At 44.9% G+C, this 27,012-nt stretch overlaps 1 protein-coding gene across 7 annotated transcripts in view; it reads right to left on the bottom strand.

Annotated features, from left to right (window-relative positions):
* Positions 1-1,214: 1,214 nt before the first annotated feature.
* ICA1 (islet cell autoantigen 1) overlaps positions 1,215-27,012 on the bottom strand; it is a 77,233-nt gene continuing 51,435 nt past the window's right edge. For all 7 annotated transcript variants that reach the window (XM_066627864.1, XM_066627860.1, XM_066627866.1 and 4 more), the window contains 3 exons: positions 23,796-24,074; positions 11,726-11,821; positions 1,215-2,139 (listed from right to left, as the gene is read on the bottom strand). In XM_066627864.1, coding sequence (XP_066483961.1) covers positions 2,018-2,139; positions 11,726-11,821; positions 23,796-24,074 — 497 coding nt within the window. In that variant the 3' untranslated portion in view covers positions 1,215-2,017. The remainder of the gene's footprint in view (positions 2,140-11,725; positions 11,822-23,795; positions 24,075-27,012) is intronic.

Consider the following 27,012-nt stretch of genomic DNA (forward strand, 5'->3'; position numbering starts at 1 on the left):
TTGTTGCCTCATCATATGCATGAAATAACAAGCATTGGCGGGAGCCCTCATCCCACAGCTCACACAAGAGGTCAAACAGTCTCCCTCACACTGAGAGCAGTTGCATCGGGCCAGTGTGGGCGCCAATAAATCTCCGGAGGGCCAGAGGCTCATTGGAGACTAGGGGCTCCCTGAGGGCCGCATTGAGATGCTTCAAGGGCCGCAAGTGGCCCCAGGGCCGGGGTTTGGGCACCCCTGGTATAATCCATCCTACAGCCTCAGAAGTCTTGCCTCCACCTATTGCATGTGTAGATCCCCCCACTAAATGTGTAGATTTAAACCAGGGGTGGGCAAACCCCAACCTAGGGGCCATTTGCAGCTCTTGGGGTCCCCCAGTTCAGTCCACAGGGAGCCCCCAGTTGCCAATGAACTTCTGGCCAATCAGAGACTGTCGTGACCGACGGAAGCAAGATGAGGGCCAAGTTAGAGCAAGGCCTTTTATAGTCTCCATGTGTTTTCTGCTTTACCCTGGGCATTATTTTACTCCCCCCCCCCCAACCTTGCCTCTGAACAACTTATGTCTCCATGTGTTTCTGGTTTGGTCTGTATGTTTTCACTGTGCAAGAGGTGTGTGGCAAACAGTTCATAGATTTCATGCGGTTTGATATGCCTGTATTCTAGTTCTCATGTGCTTATAAATGTTCAGTAAAATTCATTCATATAAGTTCTATCTCTAATATATTCATTTATGTAAATTTATTCCAATTTGAAATGTAAACTCTTTTTTCTGGCCCCTGACACAGTGTCAGAGAGATGATGCAGCACTCCTGCCAAAATGTTTGCCCACCCCTGATCTAAACAAAGACCATTTGAAAAATAAACAGGCCGAAAGCATAATGCATACATCTTGCCATAATGCATACATAATGCCAACCGTTGTACAGTCCGTCCTCAAAAGTCATCTAAAACTATCAAGCCAACATAAAGGATGATGTCTGTTTCTTTAGCTTTACATGTTGGGAAGATCAAGAAGAAAAGGGGAGAGATGGCATCCCACAGAGACACATCAACCTGAACCAGATTCTCTTGCTAGCTTATCAACCTGTGATGTTCCTGCAAGAAGGTAAGGATTAAGTTGAATCCTTACCTTCTATTATTACTAACAACCATGTTTTCCATCAGCTGAATGGTCCACACGTTCTAGCTGTCAAAAGGGAGGTTACACGTGCTTTACATTTTTTTTGTCAAAACCATCTTTATTAAAGAAGAGTGTCACAATAGGCTTGAGAACATGTGTGTATGAAACCAGCTCAGATGAAAAGTGCTTTGAATTGAAACCATGATTACTATAAATGCACACGTTGGCCAAATCGGTAACACCTGGCTTCTAACTGCAGAGACCACTGGCCCACAAAGTAACATTCTGAAAGGACACTGGCTGAATAGCAGGTCTGGACTTATATAATGCAGTTTGCCTTATAATTTAAAATCAGAAAATGAGTACAGTAGATTTCAGAGCTACTCAAATATAATTTTCTAATGATTAGCCCCAAAGTATATATTTTTCACTATGGATACTAACAATAGAAATTTAGTTTACATGTTAACATTGCAGTAGTAAATTCCTTACTACTGTCTGTACAACTGATTCATGCAGTCTTCAGTTACATAATTCTGCTTTCTGATTTACACAAAGAAAAATATAAAAAATAGGTTTATTTCTCTTCCACTTTTGAATCAGCTATGACACCCCTCTATTAAGAGCCATATTACAGCAAGTACACGTCACCCTGTAAACTGAAGACTCATTCATTACGTCCATAGACCAGAAAAAAGGTGCAAACGTCTTAGTTTGTTTCTACAAAACAAAAGCAAATACCTGTTACCTACAGAAAGGGGAAGGTCAATCCCTTTGATTTTATTAGAATGGCACAAATGTGAGAAGTTGTACAATAGCACACTGATTGTTTCCAATCTTCTAAAGCCCGAACAACAGTGTTTATGAACAGTGACGTGTGAGTTACCACAGGCAGACAACTCATGCGTTGAGCAATTCATGTTCTTTATCTGTTTTCCCCACGGCATCTGGGTTAGACAAGGGGTCCAGATCAGCAAAGAGGCTAAACCAAGCGGTTAGATCTTTAGATGTACTTGCAGCTTCTGCAAAAAAAGAAACAATACCACCAAGTCAGGATTTTTGCATGACAGCTGTCTAAAACAATACTCATACTAACACAAAAGGCTAGCATGCCATGGATTTAAAACATGGTGTGGAAGAAAGGATAAATTCCATTTCAAAGATATTCCAAGGAGATCTATTTATTGTACTGATAGAAAAAGCAAAGCATAGGAAAGTTCAAGACACTTCTAGAAATATGTACCCCGCTTCTCATCAAGATGGTGTCAAGGTGACTCACAATATAAAAATGAAAACAAAGTACTTCAGGAGAAAAACCCACAGAACTAGCAAATAGATTCCAAGATTTAAATATAGCAGGTTAAAAGGCAACTTAAACGTATCTCAAACACCATTAAAAGCATGAGAGAACAATATGATGCTTAAAAGATACCATTGATGGTGCCTAGCCAACATGCCTGGTAATGAAGCACCATAAATTTGTGTGCCACCACAGAAGAGGTCCTTTCTCCAATAACTTGTAGCTATGGCAAAGTGGTTTTACACAGTTTTAGTTTGTGTACCAGTTGCACGCATCCTTTCCTGAAGAAAGGTGATCTGGCCATTGTCACATATTCCTTCATCATATCCAGGTTAGACCATATTGGGCTGAGTAAATGGCAGCTAGTACAGAATGCTGTGGCCCAGTGGTTCTCACACATTTAGCACCAGCACCCACTTTTTAGAATGAGAATCTGTCAGGACTCACTAGATGTGATGTCATGACCAGAAGTGACATCATCAAGCAGGAAAATTTTTTAACAATCCTAGGCTACAATCCTACCCACACTTACGCAGGAGTAAGTCTCATTAACTATCAAACTTTTCCGAGTGGTGAAGACCAGAAGTTTGTGAGGAGCTCCAGAAGGATCTCTCCAGTCTGGCAGAATGGGCAGCAAAATGGCAGATGCGCTTCAATGTCAGTAAGTGTAAAGTCATGCACATTGGGGCAAAAAATCAAAACTTCACATATAGGCTAATGGGTTCTGAGCTGCCTGTGACAGATCAGGAGAGAGATCTTGGGGTGGTGGTGGACAGGTTGATGAAACTGTCGACCCAATGTGCGGCGGCAGTGAAGAAGGCCAATTCTATGCTTGGGATCATTAGAAAAGGTATTGAGAACAAAATGGCTAATATTATAATGCTGTTGTACAAATCGATGGTAAGGCCACACCTGGAGTATTGTGTCCAGTTCTGGTCGCCACATCTCAAAAAAGACATAGTGGAAATGGAAAAGGTGCAAAAGATAGCGACTAAGATGATTATGGGGCTGGGGCACCTTCCTTATGAGGAAAGGCTATGGTGTTTGGGCCTCTTCAGCCTAGAAAAGAGACGCCTGAGGGGGGACATGATTGAGACATACAAAATTATGCACGGGAAGGAAAGAGTGGATAGAGAGATGTTCTTTACACTCTCACATAACACCAGAACCAGGGGACATCCACTAAAATTGAGTGTCGGGAGAGTTAGAACAGACAAAAGAAAATATTTCTTTACTCAGCGTGTGGTTGGTCTGTGGAACACCTTGCCACAGGATGTGGTGATGGCGTCTGGCCTGAGCGCCTTTAAAAGGGGATTGGACAAGTTTCTGGAGGAAAAATCCATTATGGGCTACAAGCCATGATGTGTATGTACAACCTCCTGATTTTAGAAATGAGTTATGTCAGAATGCCAGATGCAAGGGAGGGCACCAGAATGAGGTCTCTTGTTATCTGGTACGCTCCCTGGGGCGTTTGGTGGGCCGCTGTGAGATACAGGAAGCTAGACTAGATGGGCCTATGGCCTGATTCAGTAGGGCTGTTCTTATCATTGTTAAAAGCATCTTCACCTACTGTAGCTTGCTAGAAGTACAGGTCGGTAACATTTCCCCAAATGCAGTCATATACCATGGGAGCATCAAGTCTAATATATTTAAAAAAATATTGAAATGAATGGGGACCCACCTGAACTTGGCTCATGACCCACCTAGTGGGTCCTGACCCATAGATTGAGAAACACTGCTGTAGCCTAAGTGCTGAGGCCCACTTTACTCCAATAATATTTAATCTGCATTGGCTCCCTGTTCATGAGTACAACTCAGAGTCTAGCCATCACCTTGAAAGCCAGACTCTTTGTTCCCACACACAGCTCTGCTCTGTGCCACACCACCGTATGAAGTATGACTGGTGACTTCGTGGAACAGGATCTCTTGGTTGCAGTGCTCAGACTCAGGAAACCTCCTTCCTATGAAACCCATGTAGCCCCTTCTCTGGTAAACTTAAGGACCTTATTCCACTGACTCTTCTAGTTTCTCACCTTATACTGCCAAGTCTTGTAAGTTCAACTTCTTCCCCCTAACTCAGTGTTATTCAAACTGTGAGGCGCGGCTCTTTAGGGAGGCGCCAGGAATTCAAAGGGGAGGCGCGGGATGTCCTCTCGCTACGAGCCCGTCTTCTGCGCTTTTTTAAAGCAGAAGAAACGGGAGTTGCTCAGCTGCGAGAGTGGCTGCTGCCGCCCCGCCCTCTTCTCCCTCCACTTCAAGGCTGCCGCCTTCTGTGTTCGCTGCATGTTGTTTCCAAAGCTCTTCGACTCCAACCCCCATCTGGCAAGACCAAGCATGCTCATTTTGCAGTCCTTGCCCTTGCTGACCATCAGAAAGAAACCTTCCTTGATCCTTGTCCGGTTGGTTCCTAGTTCCCAGCCTGGGATCGCTTCTCATCAAAGTGAAATCTCTCTTTTCGACCCCCTCCCTCTTTCACTCCCCCCTTTCAATTTCCAAACCTTCCTGCTTCCCCTCCCCAAATAAAACACTTCCCAGGGGTCTTAAAGTTGTTTCCATGCAATTGGCAAAGGGGGGGGGGGGGAGAGAGAGAGAGAAGCACACACTTTACTTGGCCAGGAGCAGAAAAGGGTACTGTTTTTAAAGTGATTTATTAATCTTGTTGTTTGACTGAAGAGGAGAGGCTGTATTTTTAAAGTGATGAATCTTGCTATTTGAAGGGAATACTTATCAGCCATTGATGAAGTGATTGCAGCCCAATCCTATCCACACTTTCCTGGGAGTAAGCCCCATTGACTCTAATGGGACTTACCACAGGATGTGGTGCAGGCGTCTAGCCTAGACGCCTTTAAAAGGGGATTGGACAAGTTTCTGGAGGAAAAATCCATTACGGGGTACAAGCCATGATGTGTATGTGCAACCTCCTGATTTCAGAAATGGGCTATGTCAGAATGACAGATGCAAGGGAGGGCACCAGGATGAGGTCTCTTGTTATCTGGTGTGCTCCCTGGGGCATTTGGTGGGCCGCTGTGAGATACAGGAAGATGGACTAGATGGGCCTATGGCCTGATCCAGTGGGCCTGTTCTTATGTTCTTATATTCTTATGACTTACTTCTGAGTAGACATACATAGGCTTGAGCTGTGCATCTCCTAGTATAGGAGACAAATCAGCTTCCTAACGAACCCCTTATCAGCTCTGATATAATTTCATGGTCTATTTTTGTTTTTTCCACCAGCTGCTGGAAAAATTTAATTTCATTAAATTAATAAAGGGTTCAATCCTATCCAAGGAGAATGGGAGAAATGACTAGTTGGATTGGGGTCCACAGGGGCGTGTGTGTAGGTGTAATGTTGGTCAGACTGGTTGTTCACAAAGTTCATTTGATAAAACAATTCTATTGGTATGCTTACAAAGTTAAAAAAAAAAAAAAGAGTTCTCCTGAACCAGACAAAACCTACCTACTCTAGCATCCTGTCTCCAACAGTAATCAGCAGCTGATCATTTATAAAGCATGTATATTGCTGTGTATTATTGCTGTGTAAACCGCTTTGTGAACTTTTAGTTGAAAAGCGGTATATAAATACTGTTAATAATAATTAGTAGTAGTAGTAGTAGTAGTAGTAGTTTTTAAGATCTGCATTTAATTAATGATATGATTAATATAATTAATATTAATATAGTTAATATTTCTGGCCACTTCCTGTTTAATGAAGTCACTTCCAGCTGTCAGAAACATGATGGGGAGTCATGGCCAACAGCCACGAGGGTCAAGGGAGCCACTGGCCGGAAAAGTTTGAGTACCACTGCCCTAACCAGATTGCTGTTTGACTCTGCAATTCAAATCTTTTATTACGTTTAATTATCTTCACTGAATGTGTATTAAGTGTGTATTTTTCCTTGTTATATAGTGGGCCCTCGGTATCCATGGGGGATCCGTTCTAGGGCCCCCCCCCATGGATACCAAAATCTGTCAGGGAGAGGCTGTGCAGGGCTGCAATTTCTTAAGTGGGGGCTATGCCCAGCCCTCTGGAGGCTATGTAGGGCTCCCCAGCCTCCCAGTCATGACTGGTTTTTCCAGCAAACTGGAAGTGCCTTCTAGTTGCATCTAGGAGGACTTCTGAGAACCTCCAGTCATGTGCTCAGCATCTGCAGATATTCAAATCCACAGATGCTGAGGCTGCAGATAAGGAGGGACCACTGTATGCTGTTTTGGCAGCCTTTGGGCCAACCCTGGTCCACACATTTTAATACACCATACACACTCATGTATAAGTCAGTCTCATGGATAAGGTGAGGGCATGGTTAAAGCCAAAATAAATGGAATTTGCTTTGACCTGTGGACACGTTGAGAGTAAAACTTAGGGGTACATGAAATTCTTTGAATCAGACAATTTTGGGCGCAATCCTAACCAACTTTCCAGCACTGACCTAGCTGCAATGCAGCGCCAAGGTAAGTTAACAAACATGTTCTTGACTGCAGAATCCCCACTGCAGAATGCAGTGCACGCCACATTGGCACAGCTTTGTCAGTGCTGGAAAGTTGGTTAGGATTTCGCCCTTTGTCGGATTTTCCCAAGGCCAGATCCTGAAAAATTGCCTACCAGTAATTGTTACTAGGAACTATACAGTCTACAGCAGAGGTGTCAAACATAAGGCCTGGGGGCCGGATGTGGCCCGAGGAAGCTTTTTATCCAGCCCTCAGGCTCTCAGCTGCTGAGCAGTGCTGAGGTGTTACTGCTAAAAGGCCAGCCCCCATGAAAATTGGGCTCTCCCATATCTTGAAATATGATAAAAATTCACGTTTTCTCTTCTGTCATTTGAAGTTAATGAATTCCTAATTGAGAAAGAGTGTCAATTTTTGGTTATGAGTTGTTTAATGACATCACTTCCTGCCTAATGACATTACTTCTGGGCCCTCAGAAAGTATCATGAATACCATTTGGCCCTCGGCATGAAACGAGTTTGACACCCCTGGTCTACATTTTCCTTGCAGGAAAGATTTTTCAAAGTGCTCTGAGCAATGGGCAGAAGATAAGTGGGTATAGAAGGTTAGCCCTTCTCAACCCCGCCCCTCCCCCACAAGAAAGAGAACAAGGAAAGTAGGTACACAACACACTTCTTCTCCTCTTTTACAGGCCACCCTGTAAAAATGTTTTTCCTCCACCACTTGCGTGGATGAGACGGTGGTGTAGGGAGGAGGGGTTTAGATTCGTTAGGCACTGGGGAACGTTTTGGGACAAGCGGGGCCTGTACAAGAGGGACGGGCTCCATTTGAACCAGAATGGAACCAGACTGCTGGCGCATAACATTAAAAAGGTGGCAGAGCAGCTTTTAAACTGATCCCTGGGGGAAGGCCGACAGGAGCCGAGGGGCATCCGGTTCGGGACTCCTCATCCCTATGGGATGAGGATGGGGAGGTTAGAGAACAACAAGACAAAGGCAGGGTAGGAGAAGAAATTGGGAAAGGTAGGGTGATGGGATGTGATAGACGGTTTGGCACAATGAGAGGATGCGGGGACAAAGGAGCGAATAAGCAGCCCATCCTGGGGCATTCTGTGTATAAATGCTTTTATGCGAATGCCCGAAGTCTACGAGCAAAGGTGGGAGAACTGGAATGTCTGGTGACAAGGGAAAATATTGACATAGTGGGCATAACGGAAACCTGGTGGAATGCGGAGAATCAGTGGGATACTGCAATCCCGGGCTATAAACTCTACAGGAGGGACAGGCAGGGACGTGTTGGAGGTGGGGTGGCCCTTTATGTTAAGGAAGGGATAGAATCCAGCAAAGTAGAGATTGAAGGTGGGTCCGACTCCACCGTAGAATCTCTGTGGGTTAAATTACCAGGCTTGTGCAGCAATGTAATACTGGGGGCGTGCTATCGTCCTCCAGACCAGAAATCTGATGGGGACCTTGAAATGAGGAAACAGATCAGGAAGGTGACAAGGAAGGACAGGGTTGTAATCATGGGGGACTTCAATTATCCTCATATTGACTGGGTCAATTTGTGTTCTGGTCACGATAAGGAAACCGGATTTCTTGACGTGCTAAATGACTGTGGCTTAGATCAGCTAGTCACGGAGCCCACCAGAGGACAGGTGACTCTGGATTTAATTTTGTGCGGTACGCAGGACCTGGTTAGAGATGTAAACGTTACTGAGCCATTGGGGAACAGTGATCATGCTGCGATCCGTTTTGACGTGCACGTTGGGGGAAGAATACCAGGCAAATCTCTAACAAAAACCCTTGACTTCCGACGGGCGGACTTCCCTCAAATGAGGAGGCTGGTTAGAAGGAGGTTGAAAGGGAGGGTAAAAAGAGTCCAATCTCTCCAGATTGCATGGAGGCTGCTTAAAACAACAGTAATAGAGGCCCAGCAGAGGTGTATACCTCAAAGAAAGAAGGGTTCCGCTAAATCCAGGAGAGTGCCCGCATGGCTAACCAGCCAAGTTAGAGAGGCTGTGAAGGGCAAGGAAGCTTCCTTCCGTAAATGGAAGTCTTGCCCTAATGAAGAGAATAAAAAGGAACATAAACTGTGGCAAAAGAAATGTAAGAAGGTGATAGGGGAGGCCAAGCGAGACTATGAGGAACGCATGGCCAGCAACATTAAGGGGAATAATAAAAGCTTCTTCAAATATGTTAGAAGCAGGAAACCCGCCAGAGAAGCGGTTGGCCCTCTGGATGGTGAGGGAGGGAAAGGGGAGATAAAAGGAGACTTAGAGATGGCAGAGAAATTAAATGAGTTCTTTGCATCTGTCTTCACGGCAGAAGACCTCGGGCAGATACCGCTGCCCGAACGGCCCCTCCTGACCGAGGAGTTAAGTCAGATAGAGGTTAAAAGAGAAGATGTTTCAGACCTCATTGATAAATTAAAGATCAATAAGTCACCGGGCCCTGATGGCATCCACCCAAGGGTTATTAAGGAATTGAAGAATGAAGTTGCAGATCTCTTGGCTAAGGTATGCAACTTGTCCCTCAAAACGGCCACGGTGCCAGAAGATTGGAGGATAGCAAATGTCACGCCTATTTTTAAAAAGGGAAAGAGGGGGGACCCGGGAAACTATAGGCCGGTCAGCCTAACATCCATACCGGGTAAGATGGTGGAATGCCTCATCAAAGATAGGATCTCAAAACACATAGACGAACAGGCCTTGCTGAGGGAGAGTCAGCATGGCTTCTGTAAGGGTAAGTCTTGCCTCACGAACCTTATAGAATTCTTTGAAAAGGTCAACAGGCATGTGGATGCGGGAGAACCCGTGGACATTATATATCTGGACTTTCAGAAGGTGTTTGACACGGTCCCTCACCAAAGGCTACTGAAAAAACTCCACAGTCAGGGAATTAGAGGACAGGTCCTCTCGTGGATTGAGAACTGGTTGGAGGCCAGGAAGCAGAGAGTGGGTGTCAATGGGCAATTTTCACAATGGAGAGAGGTGAAAAGCGGTGTCCCCCAAGGATCTGTCCTGGGACCGGTGCTTTTCAACCTCTTCATAAATGACCTGGAGACAGGGTTGAGCAGTGAAGTGGCTAAGTTTGCAGACGACACCAAACTTTTCCGAGTGGTAAAGACCAGAAGTGATTGTGAGGAGCTCCAGAAGGATCTCTCCAGACTGGCAGAATGGGCAGCAAAATGGCAGATGCACTTCAATGTCAGTAAGTGTAAAGTCATGCACATTGGGGCAAAAAATCAAAACTTCACATATAGGCTGATGGGTTCTGAGCTGTCTGTGACAGATCAGGAGCGAGATCTTGGGGTGGTGGTGGACAGGTCGATGAAAGTGTCGACCCAATGTGCGGCGGCAGTGAAGAAGGCCAATTCTATGCTTGGGATCATTAGGAAGGGTATTGAGAACAAAACGGTTAGTATTATAATGCCGTTGTACAAATCGATGGTAAGGCCACACCTGGAGTATTGTGTCCAGTTCTGGTCGCCGCATCTCAAAAAAGACATAGTGGAAATGGAAAAGGTGCAAAAGAGAGCGACTAAGATGATTACGGGGCTGGGGCACCTTCCTTATGAGGAAAGGCTACGGCGTTTGGGCCTCTTCAGCCTAGAAAAGAGACGCTTGAGGGGGGACATGATTGAGACATACAAAATTATGCAGGGGATGGACAGAGTGGATAGGGAGATGCTCTTTACACTCTCACATAATACCAGAACCAGGGGACATCCACTAAAATTGAGTGTTGGGCGGGTTAGGACAGACAAAAGAAAATATTTCTTGACTCAGCGAGTGGTCGGTCTGTGGAACTCCTTGCCACAGGATGTGGTGCTGGCGTCTAGCCTAGACGCCTTTAAAAGGGGATTGGACGAGTTTCTGGAGGAAAAATCCATTATGGGGTACAAGCCATGATGTGTATGCGCAACCTCCTGATTTTAGGAATGGGTTAAGTCAGAATGCCAGATGTAGGGGAGAGCACCAGGATGAGGTCTCTTGTTATCTGGTGTGCTCCCTGGGGCATTTGGTGGGCCGCTGTGAGATACAGGAAGCTGGACTAGATGGGCCTATGGCCTGATCCAGTGGGGCTGTTCTTATGTTCTTATGTTCACTTCTCAGCCAATCCCTCCCCCTGACTAACCAAGCAGCTCCTCTTTGAAGCTAAGGAGTCCTTACTGGCTCTGAGAATGCAAGGCCTTTTTGATAGATTGGGCAGCCCCCATCTGCAGCGCCCCTCATCCTGTTTCTGGTTTTGTTTGGCAGTATAGGGTAAAGCAGACCCTACAGCAGAAGTGGTGGGGTGCCAAGCCTGTTCAGCCTTGCTTTGCTTTTTACTTTTACCCACCATCCAACTCAATGCAGTCACCATATTAACCTGTGTATAAGTTGAGTCAGGTTTTCTGGGTCAATTTTATGCCATAATTTTTTTTTTTTTTTACTTATACATTTCTACAGTAAGCAAAACACTATTCTTTTGAGACTAAGTGAGGGTCCTGGGACCTCCCCTACAGCCGGGTATGTTTGAATTGAGAGAATATCAACTGGAAAGGCGAATCTCGCCCAAACAAAGAAAAGCCCAGTCATATTCCAGAAAGGGTCTGTGACCTGTGACTTTCATAGCTGCAGTGGTGCTGTTCTATCATTATTCAAGTCTCAGCGGCATTAATGTCAACAAACAAACAAAGCATAGGCATTTCAGCACTGATTACGTAAATTACATTCTGATTAAAGTATAATTCCTGAAAGTAAACTGTTCTATGCAAATAGATCTGAAAGGGTACAAGCAACTGGAAAACTGTGAGCCTTAATGACTGTGTCAGTGAAACACACACACACACACACCCCCTCTAAAGAGTAACAGATTTCTCACCTTTCACAGGCGTCTTGTTGATGTTCATATTGAGGCTGCCAGATTTCTGAGCTGTCTGTGGTGCAGGCAAAGGGCTAACGCTGCTGGCTGCCCAACCTAAAATTCAATAACAGAGTTGCAATTATGTCAATCCAGTAACGACTTAATGAGCTCATATCACTCATGGCTGCAATACTTGAAGCAGTTGCTAGAGCTGAACTCTCTCCCTTCCTCACTCCATGCAGGCCACTGCAGTTTATTTTAGGTGCTATTTATCCACGATGGCAAACAGGAGGGCTTTTTTTCGGGTTGCACTCACTGCCTTGCTCTCTTGAGTAAAATCAATCAATTTAACCTACCGAAACAAACAGCACAATGAACAGACAGTTGGCAATTCTGAAAATACTAACAGAGAGCTAACACGAGTCGATCTGCTTAAGGGATGCGGGCATTCTGCTTCCATGCAACTAAGATGGTCAACACCTGCCCCATTTGCCATATGGATGGGCAGGATCTGCCAAACAGTGTCAACCCAATGTGCAGCGGCAGTAAAGAAAGCCAACTCTGTGCTTGGGATCATTAGAAAAGGTATTGAGAACAAAGCAGCTCATATTATAATGCCGTTGTACAAATCGATGGTAAGGCCACACCTGGAGTATTGTGTCCAGTTCTGGTCGCTGCATCTCAAAAAAGACATAGTGGAAAAGGAAAAGGTGCAAAAGAGAGCGACTAAGATGATTATGGGGCTGGGGCACCTTCCTTACGAGGAAAGGCTACGGCGTTTGGGCCTCTTCAGCCTAGAAAAGAGGTGCCTGAGGGGGGACATGATTGAGACATACAAAATTATGCAGGGGATGGACAAAGTGGATAGAGAGATGCTCTTTAGACTCTCACACAACACCAGAAACAGGGGACATCCACTAAAACTGAGTGTGGGGACAGACAAAAGAAAATATTTCTTTACTTAGCGTGTGGTTGGTCTGTGGAACTCCTTGCCACAGGATGTGGTGACGGCATCTGGCCTGGATGCCTTTAAAAGGGGATTGGACAAGTTTCTGGAGGAAAAATCCATTATGGGTTACAAGCCATGATGTGTATGTGCAACCTCCTGATTTTAGAAATGGGCTATGTCAGAATGCCAGATGCAAGGGAGGGCACCAGGATGTAGGTCTCTTGTTATCTGGTGTGCGTGCTCCCTGGGCTCTTTGGTGGGCCGCTGTGAGATACAGGAAGCTGGACTAGATGGGCCTATGGCCTGATCCAGCAGGGCTCTTCTTATGTTCTTATGATGTGTCTTTCAGTCCAATCCTCTCCTAGTGGAATGCCATTGCGGCAGCCTCTCTGTCGATCTGCAGAGTGCTGGTGCAAAGGCTTGAAGGCCGTGCACTGCCAGTGGTGCTGTGCAGATGATCACAGGTGGGTTTCTGCCAGAGGTGACGGTGGACTAGGGCTGGATCACAGTGGCACCAGCATCCAACCCCACTACTATCCAGAGCAGCCTGGTTCCCTGCTGGCACACAGGGTAAGTGGTTGCTGTACTGGTGGCCCTTGTGTACTTGTGTGGGATAGGACTGGGGCTATTAACATATGAAGCTGCCTTACATGAGCCAGGCCATTGATCGATCTAGCCCAGGATTGGCTGTGCTCCCCAAGGCCTTGAAGTACTGCTGCAGCCACTTTCCCAGCCCCTCTACCAAAGATCCTTTTAAGTTGGGGATGGGAACTGGGAGCATCTGAATGCAAATCATGTGTTTGCCACCAACTCTTGGCTTCTGCCCAAAGGAGCCCTCTGCATTCTATTTCCACTACTTACATACAGTGCTGTCAAAGAGAGAAATTTCCCTTTGCAGGAGAAAAATAGACTGTGTCAGCTTTGAAAGGTTTGCTGGCTGCAACCCTATGCCGGTTTGCCACACAGAGCAGCTCATGATATGACTGGATGTGAGATTATCAGCGAGGCATTAAGGAAACCAAGCCTCCTACTCTTCTGCCAGCAACTGTATAAATGTGGAAAGTTGAGACAAACAAACAAAAGCATCACCCTCTCAGCCCCAATTAAATAGAAAAATGGAAGAAGCTTGAATGTTTGTTCTAGTCTGAAAGCACAGTTCCTACATAAGTAAATTAAATAGGATCCCTTTATTATTAACAAAACGTATAGTGGGAGGGGGGGAGGAAAAAGCTAATGCCTTTTTATTAAAGCAGTCTGCACATTGGGAAATGCAGCCAGATGAGTAAAATATTCCACTAAGGAAGCAGCTTAACACATATCACCAGATCATTCTTATATTTCCCCTCAATGAAGCTGAGCTTTCTTTCCCTTCGACAGTAACCATTTATTGAACTATAATAGTACCTGGAGGTCCCAGTCTGGGGATAAATGGGCTCAGGAAAAATTTAATTTTGCAGATGAGAAAAAACATCCATGGAATCAACTTAGTGTCATGTACATGCTTCACTTGGGGGACTCAGGTCTGAAATACAGCCAGCCTGTATTTCAGGCGTCTGCCTGCATGTTCAGCCAATGTGATTAACAGATATGATCAACTGAGTAATGGCTTGGTTGAAGATTAAGGCTGAGATCCTGCAGTTAGACTGTGATCCTGCAGTTAGACAGTTAGACTGTGACATCCCATACAAACAAGTGACATTCAAGCAGTCTACCTGTACTTAGGACTGCAGTGTGGAAAAATTTGATCGATCTGAGCAATAAAAACCAGCCTCATCAGCTTCCTGGCCAGCGTCACAACCCATCTTAACTCTTGTTTTCCATACAGGTTGAGTCATTCTGTTCCCAGAACTCATGAGGATTTTAAAAATCACATTAAAGCAAATCTATTTAAAAAACAATGTCCCTTGCTAGGCACTTTAAAAACAGCCCTGCTGACCTTGTCAAGCAGACAATCTGTTTCTCTTCAGGCGCTTAGAAAGGCTTCACCCTGAGGCAGCAATCTCTCCCTTCACAAGGAGCCGCAGTGTGGAGGAAAGAATGGAGGAGGTGATAATCACTGCCCTTTAGCATTCTTTCACGTGCTCAGGGGGAAGGAGGGGGTTGCTTGCCTTGGAGTGAAGCTGTTCTAAGTGCCTGGAGAGAGAACGATTGATGGATTGTCAGCCAGCTGCCCTCTCCACATTAATGAGGCTATTGTTAAACAACTTTTTTCCTTTAATTTAAAGGGCCCCTCTTATCGCATTGCGATAAAACCGCAGGTGAAAAATCTGTGGATAATTAGGTTATACCTTTGTTTTTCTCAATTTTTCCATATTGATGGAAGCATCTAATATGGTGAATGGAATGGAGAGGCACACAATGGAAAGAATGAGAAAAGAAATTTCAGCAGAAAGATGCTCCTTGGCTACCTGACAAGATTATTTTGGGTGACAGAGTAGGGCAGTTGAATGGTGACAGAATGTGCCAGAAGCTAAGGGCCAAAGTATGAGACAGCACCTCTCTAGACTAGACGGCCCTGCAGCTCCAATGCCTTGAGGTTGGTTTGCTTCTAAGCTACTGACCATGGCAGTGAGCAGCAGCACAATTCTAGAGAGGCCAGTGGAGTGACAAGGCAACAACCAAGGGCCATCAATGCTGTAGGTTCTTTGCAATCAAGGTAACTCCAATGCTCACATGGTGCTCTAATGCAATCAAAATGATGTCGTCTTGGCTGCACTCCCTTTGCATTATTATTGCCTGTGCAACAGAAGCACACAGAGAAACACAGTACTCCTCTAGAGCTTTTTACTGAATCCTCAGTGCATATAGCCAAGTAATGCCCTAGGCAAACCATACTGATAGCAGCACAAGTTTAGGCATTTTTCCATGCATGATCTTATAATTTTTTTTCATTAGTAAGGTGGGAATGAACTTCAAGAGTCTTTTCCCCCACTCTCTCCACACTGCAGTGATGAGATGCTCAGCAGTTACATATCTCCAAGAAGATTTCACAATGTTTCTCAAACTTCCCTTGACAACCATTACCCATGTGTTCTTAGACAGTTAATCTAAACCGGGATATGCACCTGTTTACCCTAATTCCCATCTGCCAAATATTTATTTACAGCAATACCCCCAATAGCACGGGAGATATGTTCTCTGAAAGTTGAGCACTAGTGAAACAGCACTATAGGATACACTAACAGCCCAATCCACAGCTGCAATGCAGCCCAGAGGTAAGGGAACAAATGTTCTCTTATGTTGAGAGGATGCCTCCATGACTGAACACCCCACCACAGAATGCAGCATGTGCCCCGTTGGCACAGCTGCACTGGCGCTGGAAATTTGGTTAGGATTGGGCTGTTAATCTAACAGGCAGGAAACAAGTGCTAATTGGCTCAGAATGAACTGCTCCCATGGGCTAGAAAGGCTCTTAGGCTGGGACAAAGAGTATTGTAACTCAGCACTAACAGAAGCTGTGACATCACAGGTGTGACCATATAATTAGAAGACTGCTTTATTTCACACCTTTCCCACCAATTCAGTTTACAATGCAATTCATCAATAAAAAATAATTCAGCGAAACCAGAGAACAAATGAAAAAGGGGGGATAAGAGCCAATCAATATTCATAACAACAATGCAAAGACCTGACAAAAAAGGCAGGTCTTCAACTGGTGATCCAGCAATAACATTGAGGGTGGTATATTCAGTCTTACAGGGCTGGCGTTCCACATGACAAGGTCAACTAGTAAGAAGGCTCTTGCTCATGGCCACTAACCAGACTTCAGAATATCTTCTGTCTACTTTAGAACATTTCTAAAGCTGTAGTCATACGCACTCCTATATATGTTCCACTAAACTCAATGGGGTTTACTTCTGAGTAGACATGTACAGGACTGCCTTGCATTTTTATTCAGCTTCCATACATTCCAAGCCCTCTGTCAACCTGCTCTGGGTACTCAACCCTTTGATTCCTTTAAAAAATGAGACGGGCCTAATCAGATGCAGCTCAGGCCAACCTATCGGAGCAAAGCCTATTAATTCCTTTAATTTTGAGTACAATGCTTTTGTTAACACAGTTCAAAATGCAGAAACAGCAGTTGTGTTAAAAGCATATACTCAGATTTTACCATTCATAAGCATTTCGGCAGCAAGCTTGTTCTCCCCCATCCCCAGCCAGCTGGGCAAGCCCAGTTTTCTTTTGAATGTTTTAATACAGTATGGCGGCTTTCTTGCCATTTTGATGTCTGTAGCACACGTTTGGTGTGCCAAATGCAATTGTCTCATTCAGTCTCTCAGAGCCTTGTGAAGCAGGACATTAAACACACCCATAGAACAGGCTGAGAGCCCTGGATAAAAGAGCGAGACTTGCCCAAGGCCAATAAGCAAGTTCAGGGCTGAGAAGAGATTTGGGACTTAAGTTTTCCTGGTCCAAAGCCAACACACTACCCTTTTGATAGAACACACTAGCTGGTGCGGTCAGCTCAGCTGTTTTGCAGTTTGTATTGTTTGTCTATGCATGCCAGCACAGTATTGAGAAAGCTTGTTTTTCTTACAAGTTACCAGTAAAAGCTGTGCCCTGTTAAATAATTGAGAGTGTATTATAAATGCAAATAACCACTCATTTGCATGGCTGAAGTGGCAACTGTTTTTCAAAGTTGCCATTCATTGTAATGTAAGTGGCTTGCTTGTAAAGTGCATTAACACAGGGCTTTGCTTGTTAATTGAAAATGTCTTTCTGTTAGGATTATTTTTCAGTGATCCATTGAACGTCTGACTGGCAGAGAACAGTATCCTGCTCTTACATGTGTCACAGCCTTAATCCACAATGCCAGTTAAGCAGAAAAGGGAGCCATGGCAGTCCAGTATCGAACTGGGGACCAAGAAGGGCTGGGTTCAAATCCGTGTCTGATTTTGCACAACCTTCTGCCTCAATTTCTCATCTTACCTGTGAAAAATGGAAGCCTCTGTCATAGGGTTGCTATGAAGCCAAAATAAATATTGTAAAGTAGCCTGAACAGCAGTGCCTTACTTTATGGCACTGCATTTTGCAGCACTTTTCAATTACATTCATTTTTATTACTTTTGGTGCTTGCCTTCCTTTCATGGTGGTGACACGCACATCAGCTGAGTCGGAGCTGAACTGAACAAGTCAACCAGCGTCGTTTTGTTATCTGTGCTCAGTCTGTTCATAGCATTTGTTCCACTTGTGTCTCAGTGTTGTATTCTGGCAAATTTTAAATGTGTCGTTGTATTATTATTGAAATTATTAATTAGGCAAAGTCATCTCCTGAGGCTGCAAGCACAGCATCCCCACTGTTCCTCATGCACCTAACCTGGGTTAAAATTTTATAAGCACTAGAAGTGAAAAAAAACAAAAACCTGTAAAAATTCTCTTTACAGAGATATTCACTTTATGGCAGTGGTCTGGAACCTAACCTATACTAGCTAGGTATGCTTGTACATTGTAGATTGGTATGTTTTAGCATGAGGCCAAAATTGCACATTCCATATAACATTCTCCCTATGTTTGTTTCATACACACACAGGCACACGCACGCACACATGCACACACACTCACACTCTGCTGGAGGTTACACAGAAGAGGTGAGTGCAAAGTTGTGCTTCGCTTTCTCCCCCCCCCACTTTTTCTTGAAAAATTGCTCCCCCACATGCGATTCCCCCCCACAGTGCAAAAGATAAGATCCCTGCATCTTTCTCCTGTGAGGAAACTGCAGCTCAAGGGACGTGATTCTGAGGCTGTTTTCAATTACAGCCTTCAGTGCTGCTTTTTGAAAAAAGAAAACAGCATCAAAGTTACAATGAACTCTGTGTTAACATGTAGTTTGGCCTCAAATCGGCTTCCCACGAGACAGGGTACAGCTCAGCAGCAAGAGCTGTACACAATAGGCAAAAACTCATCTAGCATCTCTGGATAAAATATTTCAGGGGGTAAGGCTGGCAAAGCTCTCTGCCAGGCACCAGTATTAGGCCTGATGGCTCCATAGTCTAGTTCTGTATAAGGAAGTATCCTTAATAATGATATATACTGTTTTGATCACCCAAAATGCCTCACTTACATTATTCCAATCCTCCTTACAAACAGCCAGAGAAACACAGCAGTACCATTTTCTTCTATTGTAAAAATGTGTGTGTGTGTGTGTGGAGTAGAGGGACAGCGGCCTGCAGTGCACAGCAGAAGCAAGATTTAAACTGGAGGCTTCTCAGTTCACAGCTTGTTCTATGGCCCTAAAAGACCATGTGAGGCAACAAACCCAGGCATAATATCACCTGCAGACTTTTGAGAGCTTTCCCCCCTTTCTTCTCTAATTTAAAAACAGGTCCTAGATTTTGAAAGGATGGGTTCTAGCTCGGATTGTGGCTATAGCTTAGGAGAAAGCGGATATCTGGTTAGAATAGGCTGGCCTAGAAATTAGGCTTACTGGTCGCTGTTTTGAGCACTGTTGGGAAGGAGCAATGAGCAGCAACAAGAAGTACACTGCACCTTGCACCTGCCCACTACGCCCTCTAGCCTGCCACCCACCAAGCCACTTCCGTCCTCCAATTCTCTTTCCACTCACTGAGATCGAGTGAGAATCAGCTCAGGGCAGCAGCTGCCCACCTCTTCCTCTAGCACCACTGGAGGAAAGGAAAAAAAAGAGCTGCAGCTGCCTTTTCCTCTTCACCCAGTTGGCTACTTAGGAAAGTAGTGGAGTGGGCAAGGAGGGGTGGCACACAGTGATACAGAGTCTGCCCTTTAACGAGTTCTGGCACCACATTCTTTCTCCAGGAAATGATGGTTGAATCAAATAGGATGAGCAGAGCATATTGGGAGCATGTAGCAGAACTCAAGGTAAGGGGGATGCTCCAGGCTCTGGACTGCTGTACTCTGCCATATGTCTCCTCTCCTTGCCCACGCAGTTGCTTTCCTAAGCACCAAGGTGGGCAAGGTAGCAGTGGTAGCAAGAGCACTAATGTAGCTGAGGGGGGGGGGGTCAGCGGGTACAGGGCCTTGAATGGCATGCCTAGAGGGCATCATCAACTGCCCCCTGCCGCATGAAGGCACCGCTGCACACATATACACTCTTGTGGGCACTCAGAGGCCTGCAGGCGCCCGCTTACACTTTTTTCCACTTGGAAAAAAAGCAACAGAAGTGGGCAGTGTTCAGGGCATCTTACGGTTCCTCTGAGCGGTGCAAGGAGGGGTGCAGTAGAAGGAGAAGTCCTTGCTGTCACAGTACCTTCTCTTGTTGTCCCCCCCATCACAGCCACTCTGAGCGGCTGAATGCTTTTTTTTTCCCCAAGTGGAAAAAAGTGAGCAGCTGCTCAGAGTTGTTCACATTTGCTCTGAGCATACCAGAAGTAACTGCGGTGACATCATCACATCACTGCAACTACTTCCGGGTCAGGCATGAGGGGGCAGCATCTTGAGGCACACCCCCAGGTTCCAGAGGGGCTACATACACCTGTGAATAAGAGTGATAGTGGAGTGCACATCTTAAGTTTCGGTGGACCAATGGGGTACCTAGCTGCATGGGTGGTACTCCACTTGAGCCCCTGGGTAAGACCTTTCTCTCCATGCCATGGCTTCCAATTAAAATCGCCCATTGAAAATGCTAAACTGCTCTGCAAGGGAAAACATAACCACACAGGCAATGTTACGAATCCCCCTCCCCTTGCCTGATCCTTGCCGCACTTTTAAAGAAAATACTCCAGTGCTAGAGTTCACAGATCTCTGCATTGTGCTTCTTTTGCCCCTTAGACAAGGGGCCCCTTTTGCCCCTTAGGATATATCTGTAACAAGCCAGATATATCCTAAAAAAAATTAAAGAACTTCAGCTTATTTAAGCAAACTAGACTGAAAAGTCCATTATATCCCTATCCTCAAGCCTATTAAGCCAAAATACTTTGATTCAAGACACTGAAGTCCCATTGATGACACACTCCTGTCTTAGCCGTGCCCGTCTTGACAAGGTCCCTTTAACAACAGTCTTTTCATTGCTGCTTCCAGCTCTACTATTTTCCTCTACCTGAGAGATGTCAGAGGAGTAATTTTCCCATCAGCAAATGACAAGCAAACCAGCCCACATTAACACCCTGGAGGAGTTAAGAACCCTTCACACACGTCATCCCTTCACTATAAAAATGAGACAATTTTTCCTTTCACCCTTTACGCCTCCCTCCCACAACCACCATCTGCCCAAGAAGCAAGCAGATTAGCATAGAATATTGGCAGTAAGGAGGCTGGGCTGCATATGAAGCACTGAAGCAACCAGTGTGGCAATTTAAGACAGCCGCTTCGTCTTGAGCTCCTTGTAGAGATGAATATCTTTTACAACACAAGTAGCCAGCTGCTTCTTAGAGCGGATAAAAATAAGGAGGACAGTGGGGGAAGGGAATGTGACCCCCACTAATATGAGCAACCTGAGGCACACACTGTGGAAGATATACATGCATACGTCCTCGGAGCAGTGGCATACCTAAGGGCAAGGGCACCTGTGTACCACACATTTCAGAGGTGTCTCAGAGGCCTCCTGAAAGGCACTACCAGTTTTTGGCAAAAACTGGCTTTCAAAGGCTTCTAAGACATCCTATGGGAGGGGGTGTTAAAAAAATTTTGTGCCCTGGACGCCAGATGCCTTAGCTACAATACTGCCCAGGATCCAAAAGGCAGAGAGCATTGCCCAGTTCAGATGATGATAATGGACTATGCACCATTTGCCTCTGAAAGGAAAACACCGCAGGTACCCGCCTATAAGTCAAGGGCAGGTTTTCAGCCAAAAATCATGGAATGTTCCATGACCCCCTCGGATAAGTCCGGAGCTAAAGCCTAGGAAATGGTGCGTGTAAGGAAGAGCTGTAGCTTGCCCTGGAACCTGATTGAAAGAGGGGAAAGAATGTGAGCCAGGCCACTGTTTTTGAAGACATTAACAAGGTGCTTATGTAGTTCAGTGTGCCATTTCCCCCCCCCCCTAAAGCAAAAGAACATTGCATTGAATTGCTTAAAAATAAAGCACTCCAGGTTTGAAACTGAAGAAAAGCATTTGCACTTTTAAAAACTTTCCAAAACAAATGCACACTAATGTAAAGCAAAACAAACAGCTTACCTCAGCACAACACCTTGTCTCCTTTTCTGCCAGACAACTTTTTATACTGTTCATTGTCATTTTAAATGCACTTCTGGGTTTGGAGTTAATGCTACAACGGAGCTCCCTGCCTCCGACAATTGTAAACAAAGCTGCAAGTTTCTAAGCTGTCTATAACCACTCAAAATGTTCCGAAGACACTTCACAGATCCCCCGCAGGCAATTTTTAAAGCTCCTCCGGGCTTCTGTGACATGCCTGAACAGCTCTGACCCCAAGTGACATGCAGAAAAGACGAGGAGACAATCAATGCTTGATTTATTGGTAGAAATTTTTTGCCTTATAGGTAAGTATCTATACGGTAGCTAATCTTTACTAATCTTGAGGTGCTGAACATGAAAATGACAATGAAATCTGTTAACTGGCTCTAGTTTAGAAGATACGCAGTACATTGTGTACATATGTGGTGGGAAAGAAATGGACATTTACCAGTACACATATATGGAACTGTCTGTTGTGGATCTCTCACAAACCATAACCAATTTTGAAATTTCATTGTCATATTCATGTTCAGCACCTTAATAACTTCTCAATAAGAAGTGACTAATTTAATCTTGGGGTCATGGCCTTTGTAAAAACATAGAGTCCAATGTAATCTAAAACATGGTTGAGGATCAGGGATTCTCTGATGTGGCACACCCAATCATTGACCTCCTAAACCACTGCCGCTGCCACCCTCTTCTTCCTGCTTCCCTGCCCTGATCCACAGAGGTTAGGAAGTACAGAGAGCACGAGACTGGAGGAGAGTAAGGTGCAGCCTATTTATCCATGGATTTTTTAATCTGCGGATTTGTCTCAACACAAATGGGGTGGGGGAACCGAAAGTTACACACACCTTTGCCTCCTTTGCCCTGCTCTGGCATCTAGCTCCATTTCCAGGTAGCCCAAAACACTGCAAAAAGTATCTGTCTTGCCCAGGAAGGGAAATAGCCCTGGAGCCCTGGAAGAGGTTCCCTTTGCAAAGGAACAGTAACACTCCTGGAGCCCCTGAACCAGCAAAGAGGCTGAAGAGGGGAAGGGGGGGTGAAAATCTCTGTAGCCAGAACACATGGAGCAAGGTGGAGCTCTCTCTCCCTCTCTTCCTCACTCACACAGGGGCAGGTATGGTAGCAACAGAGGGGATTACTTAAAAAAAAACCCAGGGAATGTTTGCCAAATTCCCCCCCCCTCCACTGAGATGGTGCAGGCAATCACCGACACAAGCAAACCCCCCCCCCCCATGGTGCAGGCTATCACCAACACAAGCAAGCCTTCCCACCAAGCAAAGCATGAGATATAGCCTACAATCCTCTCCACACTTTCTTGGGAGTAAGCCCCATTGACTGGAATGAAGCTTACTTCTGAGTAGAAATGCATAGGACTGGACTCTTAAAAGATCAGCATCCCAACTGTGAAAGAAGCCGGGTCGCTGGCAACGGGGAGGGCTGAGCATGGAGCGGAGGGGCAGGGATTGAGAACAGCTGCCTTAGTTTCCTTCCATCCGGAAGTGTCAGGTTGCAGCATATTTGCGTAACTTTATGGAATTTAGCACAGCGCATTTTTTGTTAATCACGCTGAGTCACGGAATGGAACTAACATGGATAAATAGCCTTCACCTGTACCTCTATCACACTACTACTACTCTCTCATACCACTACTTTTGCTTCTTTCTTCTAATGGATGGGGAGGTGACCTGGAAATGATGGGAAAAGGTGGCAGAAATAGCAGCAGCTTAAGAGAGGATGGTTGGAGATTGCTGGTTTGGACAGCAATTCCTGGTTTAGATGTTCATTAAAATGCCATGCCGAACTTTAAGCACTTGTGCTCAGTTCTTTCTTGTGGTTTAAGAGATCACTTGAATCAGGAATTTGTACATGCACAGGCATACACACATATGTATAATCAATCAATCACAGTAATCAATGTTAGAATGGTAATTTGGCTAAACCTGTTGCCAACCACAGGTGGAAAGGATAAGTTTGCTGAACAACAGGTTTGCTCAAAAGTTTCCAACATTAGCAATAAAACAAATTACCTTGAAGGGAGGACTGTAAATCATTCATATTTTGATCTAAAAGCTGAGAAGGAAGAAAGCCTGAGGAAGAAGACGATGACTGATTGGTCTCCATTTCTCCTACGGAGGAGTTTGTGGCCATGTCAGCAATTGGATCCTCTCCAAAGACAGCTGTCCATTCCCTGCTGAATTCACCATCATCCAAAGATGATGCATTGAGAATTTCATTCAGCAATACCATATCGTCCTTATCAGTAGCTTCAGGTTTCAGTGAGTCTGCGAGTGGGTCCTTTGATGCTGCTGAAAAAGTAGGACCACCAAAAATATAAGTATAAGTAAAAAAAAAAAAGGAAACAAAGTAACAGATCTTATTTAAAGAATGAGATATCCACCAGGATTGATGTAGGAGTAATAAGTTCCATGAATGGGGAGCAGCTGAACTAGGTAACTTTTTAAATGCTCCTTCCACCTCACACATTTTGAGATTCATTTTAGTTTTCTGTCTGGACAGTTAGGACTTCTCACCTCTCAAACTAACCACAATCAATGCCAGAGTTCATGCAACAAAGCTTTGACAGTTGCTGAAATGCAGGCACTTTCACTATGATACTCCCCTTATTTTTGCAAACAAACATCATATGAGGAACTTATAAACAAAAGAACATTTTGACCAATGACATTTCTTGTTATAGCAAGAAAGTTTATGATGGATCACCAAGCAAGCAGAGAGCTTCTTTAATGGATATGCTGCTTCTAGTGGACAGAGCATTTGCTTTATTGGGGCAGGGGGAGAACTCATGCTGCTGGATCAGAGTTCGATGAGATGAAAAAACAAATATATATCTATATATACTGTGACCGTATGTCCATACAGTGGAGGGAATTGGATAAGATGGTCAATGGCAAGCCACAGTGCCTGGCCAGCCACAGTCATGCATGACAGCATTACAGATATCTACCCTAAGCAAAGTAATGGCATCCCCACCAGTGGAGGAACATATCATAAAAGAATACTACTAGATCTAAGGGGAACTACTAACAAGGGGAGTACTCCATTGGGACCACCGCACAGCAAAGCCACCAAGTTACTGAAGCATATCATTTGTCCATCATTTTACTTTCCCCCTCCCTTCTAGGAAAGAGTCTAAATGCAAGTGGGCTTGCATAGTGAAAACACGTAGTGGAAACAGGGAAACAAGGAAGCAGACACTCTATGGGAAGAGATTGTCCAACATTGCCCTGAGAACTTGCTCAACCACAGTGCATCCCTTACCCTTTTTCTCTAGGAAGCATGCCTCCTGCAAGAGCTGCTGGCACGATAGCATGATAGCATGCTGTAGAAGAGCTAACAGCAATGGTTCTAGTTTCCTAGTTGAACCCAATGATCAAGTGTCAGTTAAGTTGAAAGGTAAAAATAGAATGGCAAAAAGTGATGGCATCGTGTCTGCAGTACAGTTCTGAACAGTCTCCAAGAGGGAGTTCTCTTAGGACAAGGTTCAACAGATTAGGGGACTAGGAAATGCACAGCAACTAGACAGTAAAACAAGAACAGTAAAACAAAGATTGAGGCTCCGATTACAATTGACCTCTTGGAGCCCCTATGGAGCCGAGCACCATCTGCCCAAGGAAGGAAGTTGAACCATATTGGAGCAACACTGAGAAATAAAGTATCTTCTACTTCAAACAGATCCATCATCCAATTTCACAGCTTGTAGGTTCACACCAGTTTGCACCTCTGACCTGGCCAATCTTGATTCCACTTCCTCATAAGGAAGCATATTGTAGAAGAGTGAGCCATGTATGGGTCCCCCCTAGGAAATACTGATGCTCTTATCAATAAAATTATGAATTGCACATCTGAAAATGACAACACGATCCTAAAATGGATCCTCGCATTTGCAGTGACAACAGTGTGCCTTTCCTGCCCTACACCCTCTCTTTCAGCATGTGTCACGGAGGGTTGCACATCCAATTTCAATGCAACAGCCCAGGATCCCAACCGGTCTTTTCCTAGTTTTACTGCTCTTTGCGAGTCCAGTTTCATTTTCTGGAGCAAGAAATGCAGTAGGAGGACAGGAGCAAACACTGGAGTCCCAACAAACAGCACAGGGGATTGTGTACAGTCTGGCATATTTTGTCCAGCCAGGCCTGAAAGCACTTCCATCTTGTGCTCTACAGCTGCCCCAACTAATGTAACAGTAGGTATTGTTGGAAGTTTTTGTATTAGGTTTCCTTTCATTGTTGCATCACTGTGCTATCAGTGACTTACAACAAATAAGTGTTAACACACACATTACAGACAGCTTTACTTAGTAAAGCTTCAATTGGGCAGGTGGTCTAGTGTGAACAGGAAATTCACCACTCATGAAACAGCAGAGATCATAAACATTTGCAATGAGCTGGGCATATTGGAAATAAAGTACAGAAATGAAAGAATCTTTTGAAACTCACATCTTTTGAAGGTCACTATACTCACAACAGCAGGTTTTCCTTAAAAGCGACTGTCCTCTGTGAAAAGCTCTCTTTTAAAAGAGCAGAACAACACAGAGTAAAGCAACTGGGGGTGTGAAGGAGGAGAGGCAGGGACAGAGTTGACTTTTAAACAAGCTTATGAGTCAACACTACGGACTATGAACAGAACCACCTCGGGTAAAAGGAGGTAGCAACTTAAAGCTTTTACCAAATAACCACATGGAGACTCAAGATGATCTAAGGCTTGAATTTAGACAGGTTATGTCTTTGAACCTCCCCTACAGTTTGCACACTTGTTCCAGAATGGCCAACTACTTAGAGCCAAATCCTATGCATGTCTACTCAGAAGCAAGTCCCATAGTCAATGGGGCTTACTCCCAGGAAAGTGTGGATAGGATTGTAGCCTTAAAGAGTCAACAGTACTGGGATTGCCACAACCACAACATTTCACCTCTGCCAACTTATTTGGTGGCCTTAGACCAGCCACTCTCTTGTAGCTTCGCACCTGTAAACTTGGGATAATAGTCTAAACCACAGTCTAATCCAATTTTACTTCCTCCCCTGCTGATGCAGCCATGCCAATGGCATGTCGCCAGCATCCTGCATGGGGGTTTTGAGCCCAAGAGGATTCCTTGAGGTAAGAGAACATTTGTTCCCTTGCCCCAGGGGAAGCCTCCACTGCCCCGATGAGTCTACCTTGATCTGCTTCCACTGTCTTGCTGGTACCTTGATCTGCTTCCACTGTCTTGCTGGTACAAGGCTGAGG

This window comes from Tiliqua scincoides, chromosome 5 (genome assembly GCF_035046505.1).
Source record: "Tiliqua scincoides isolate rTilSci1 chromosome 5, rTilSci1.hap2, whole genome shotgun sequence".
In the NCBI taxonomy this organism is placed as follows: Eukaryota; Metazoa; Chordata; class Lepidosauria; order Squamata; family Scincidae; genus Tiliqua; species Tiliqua scincoides.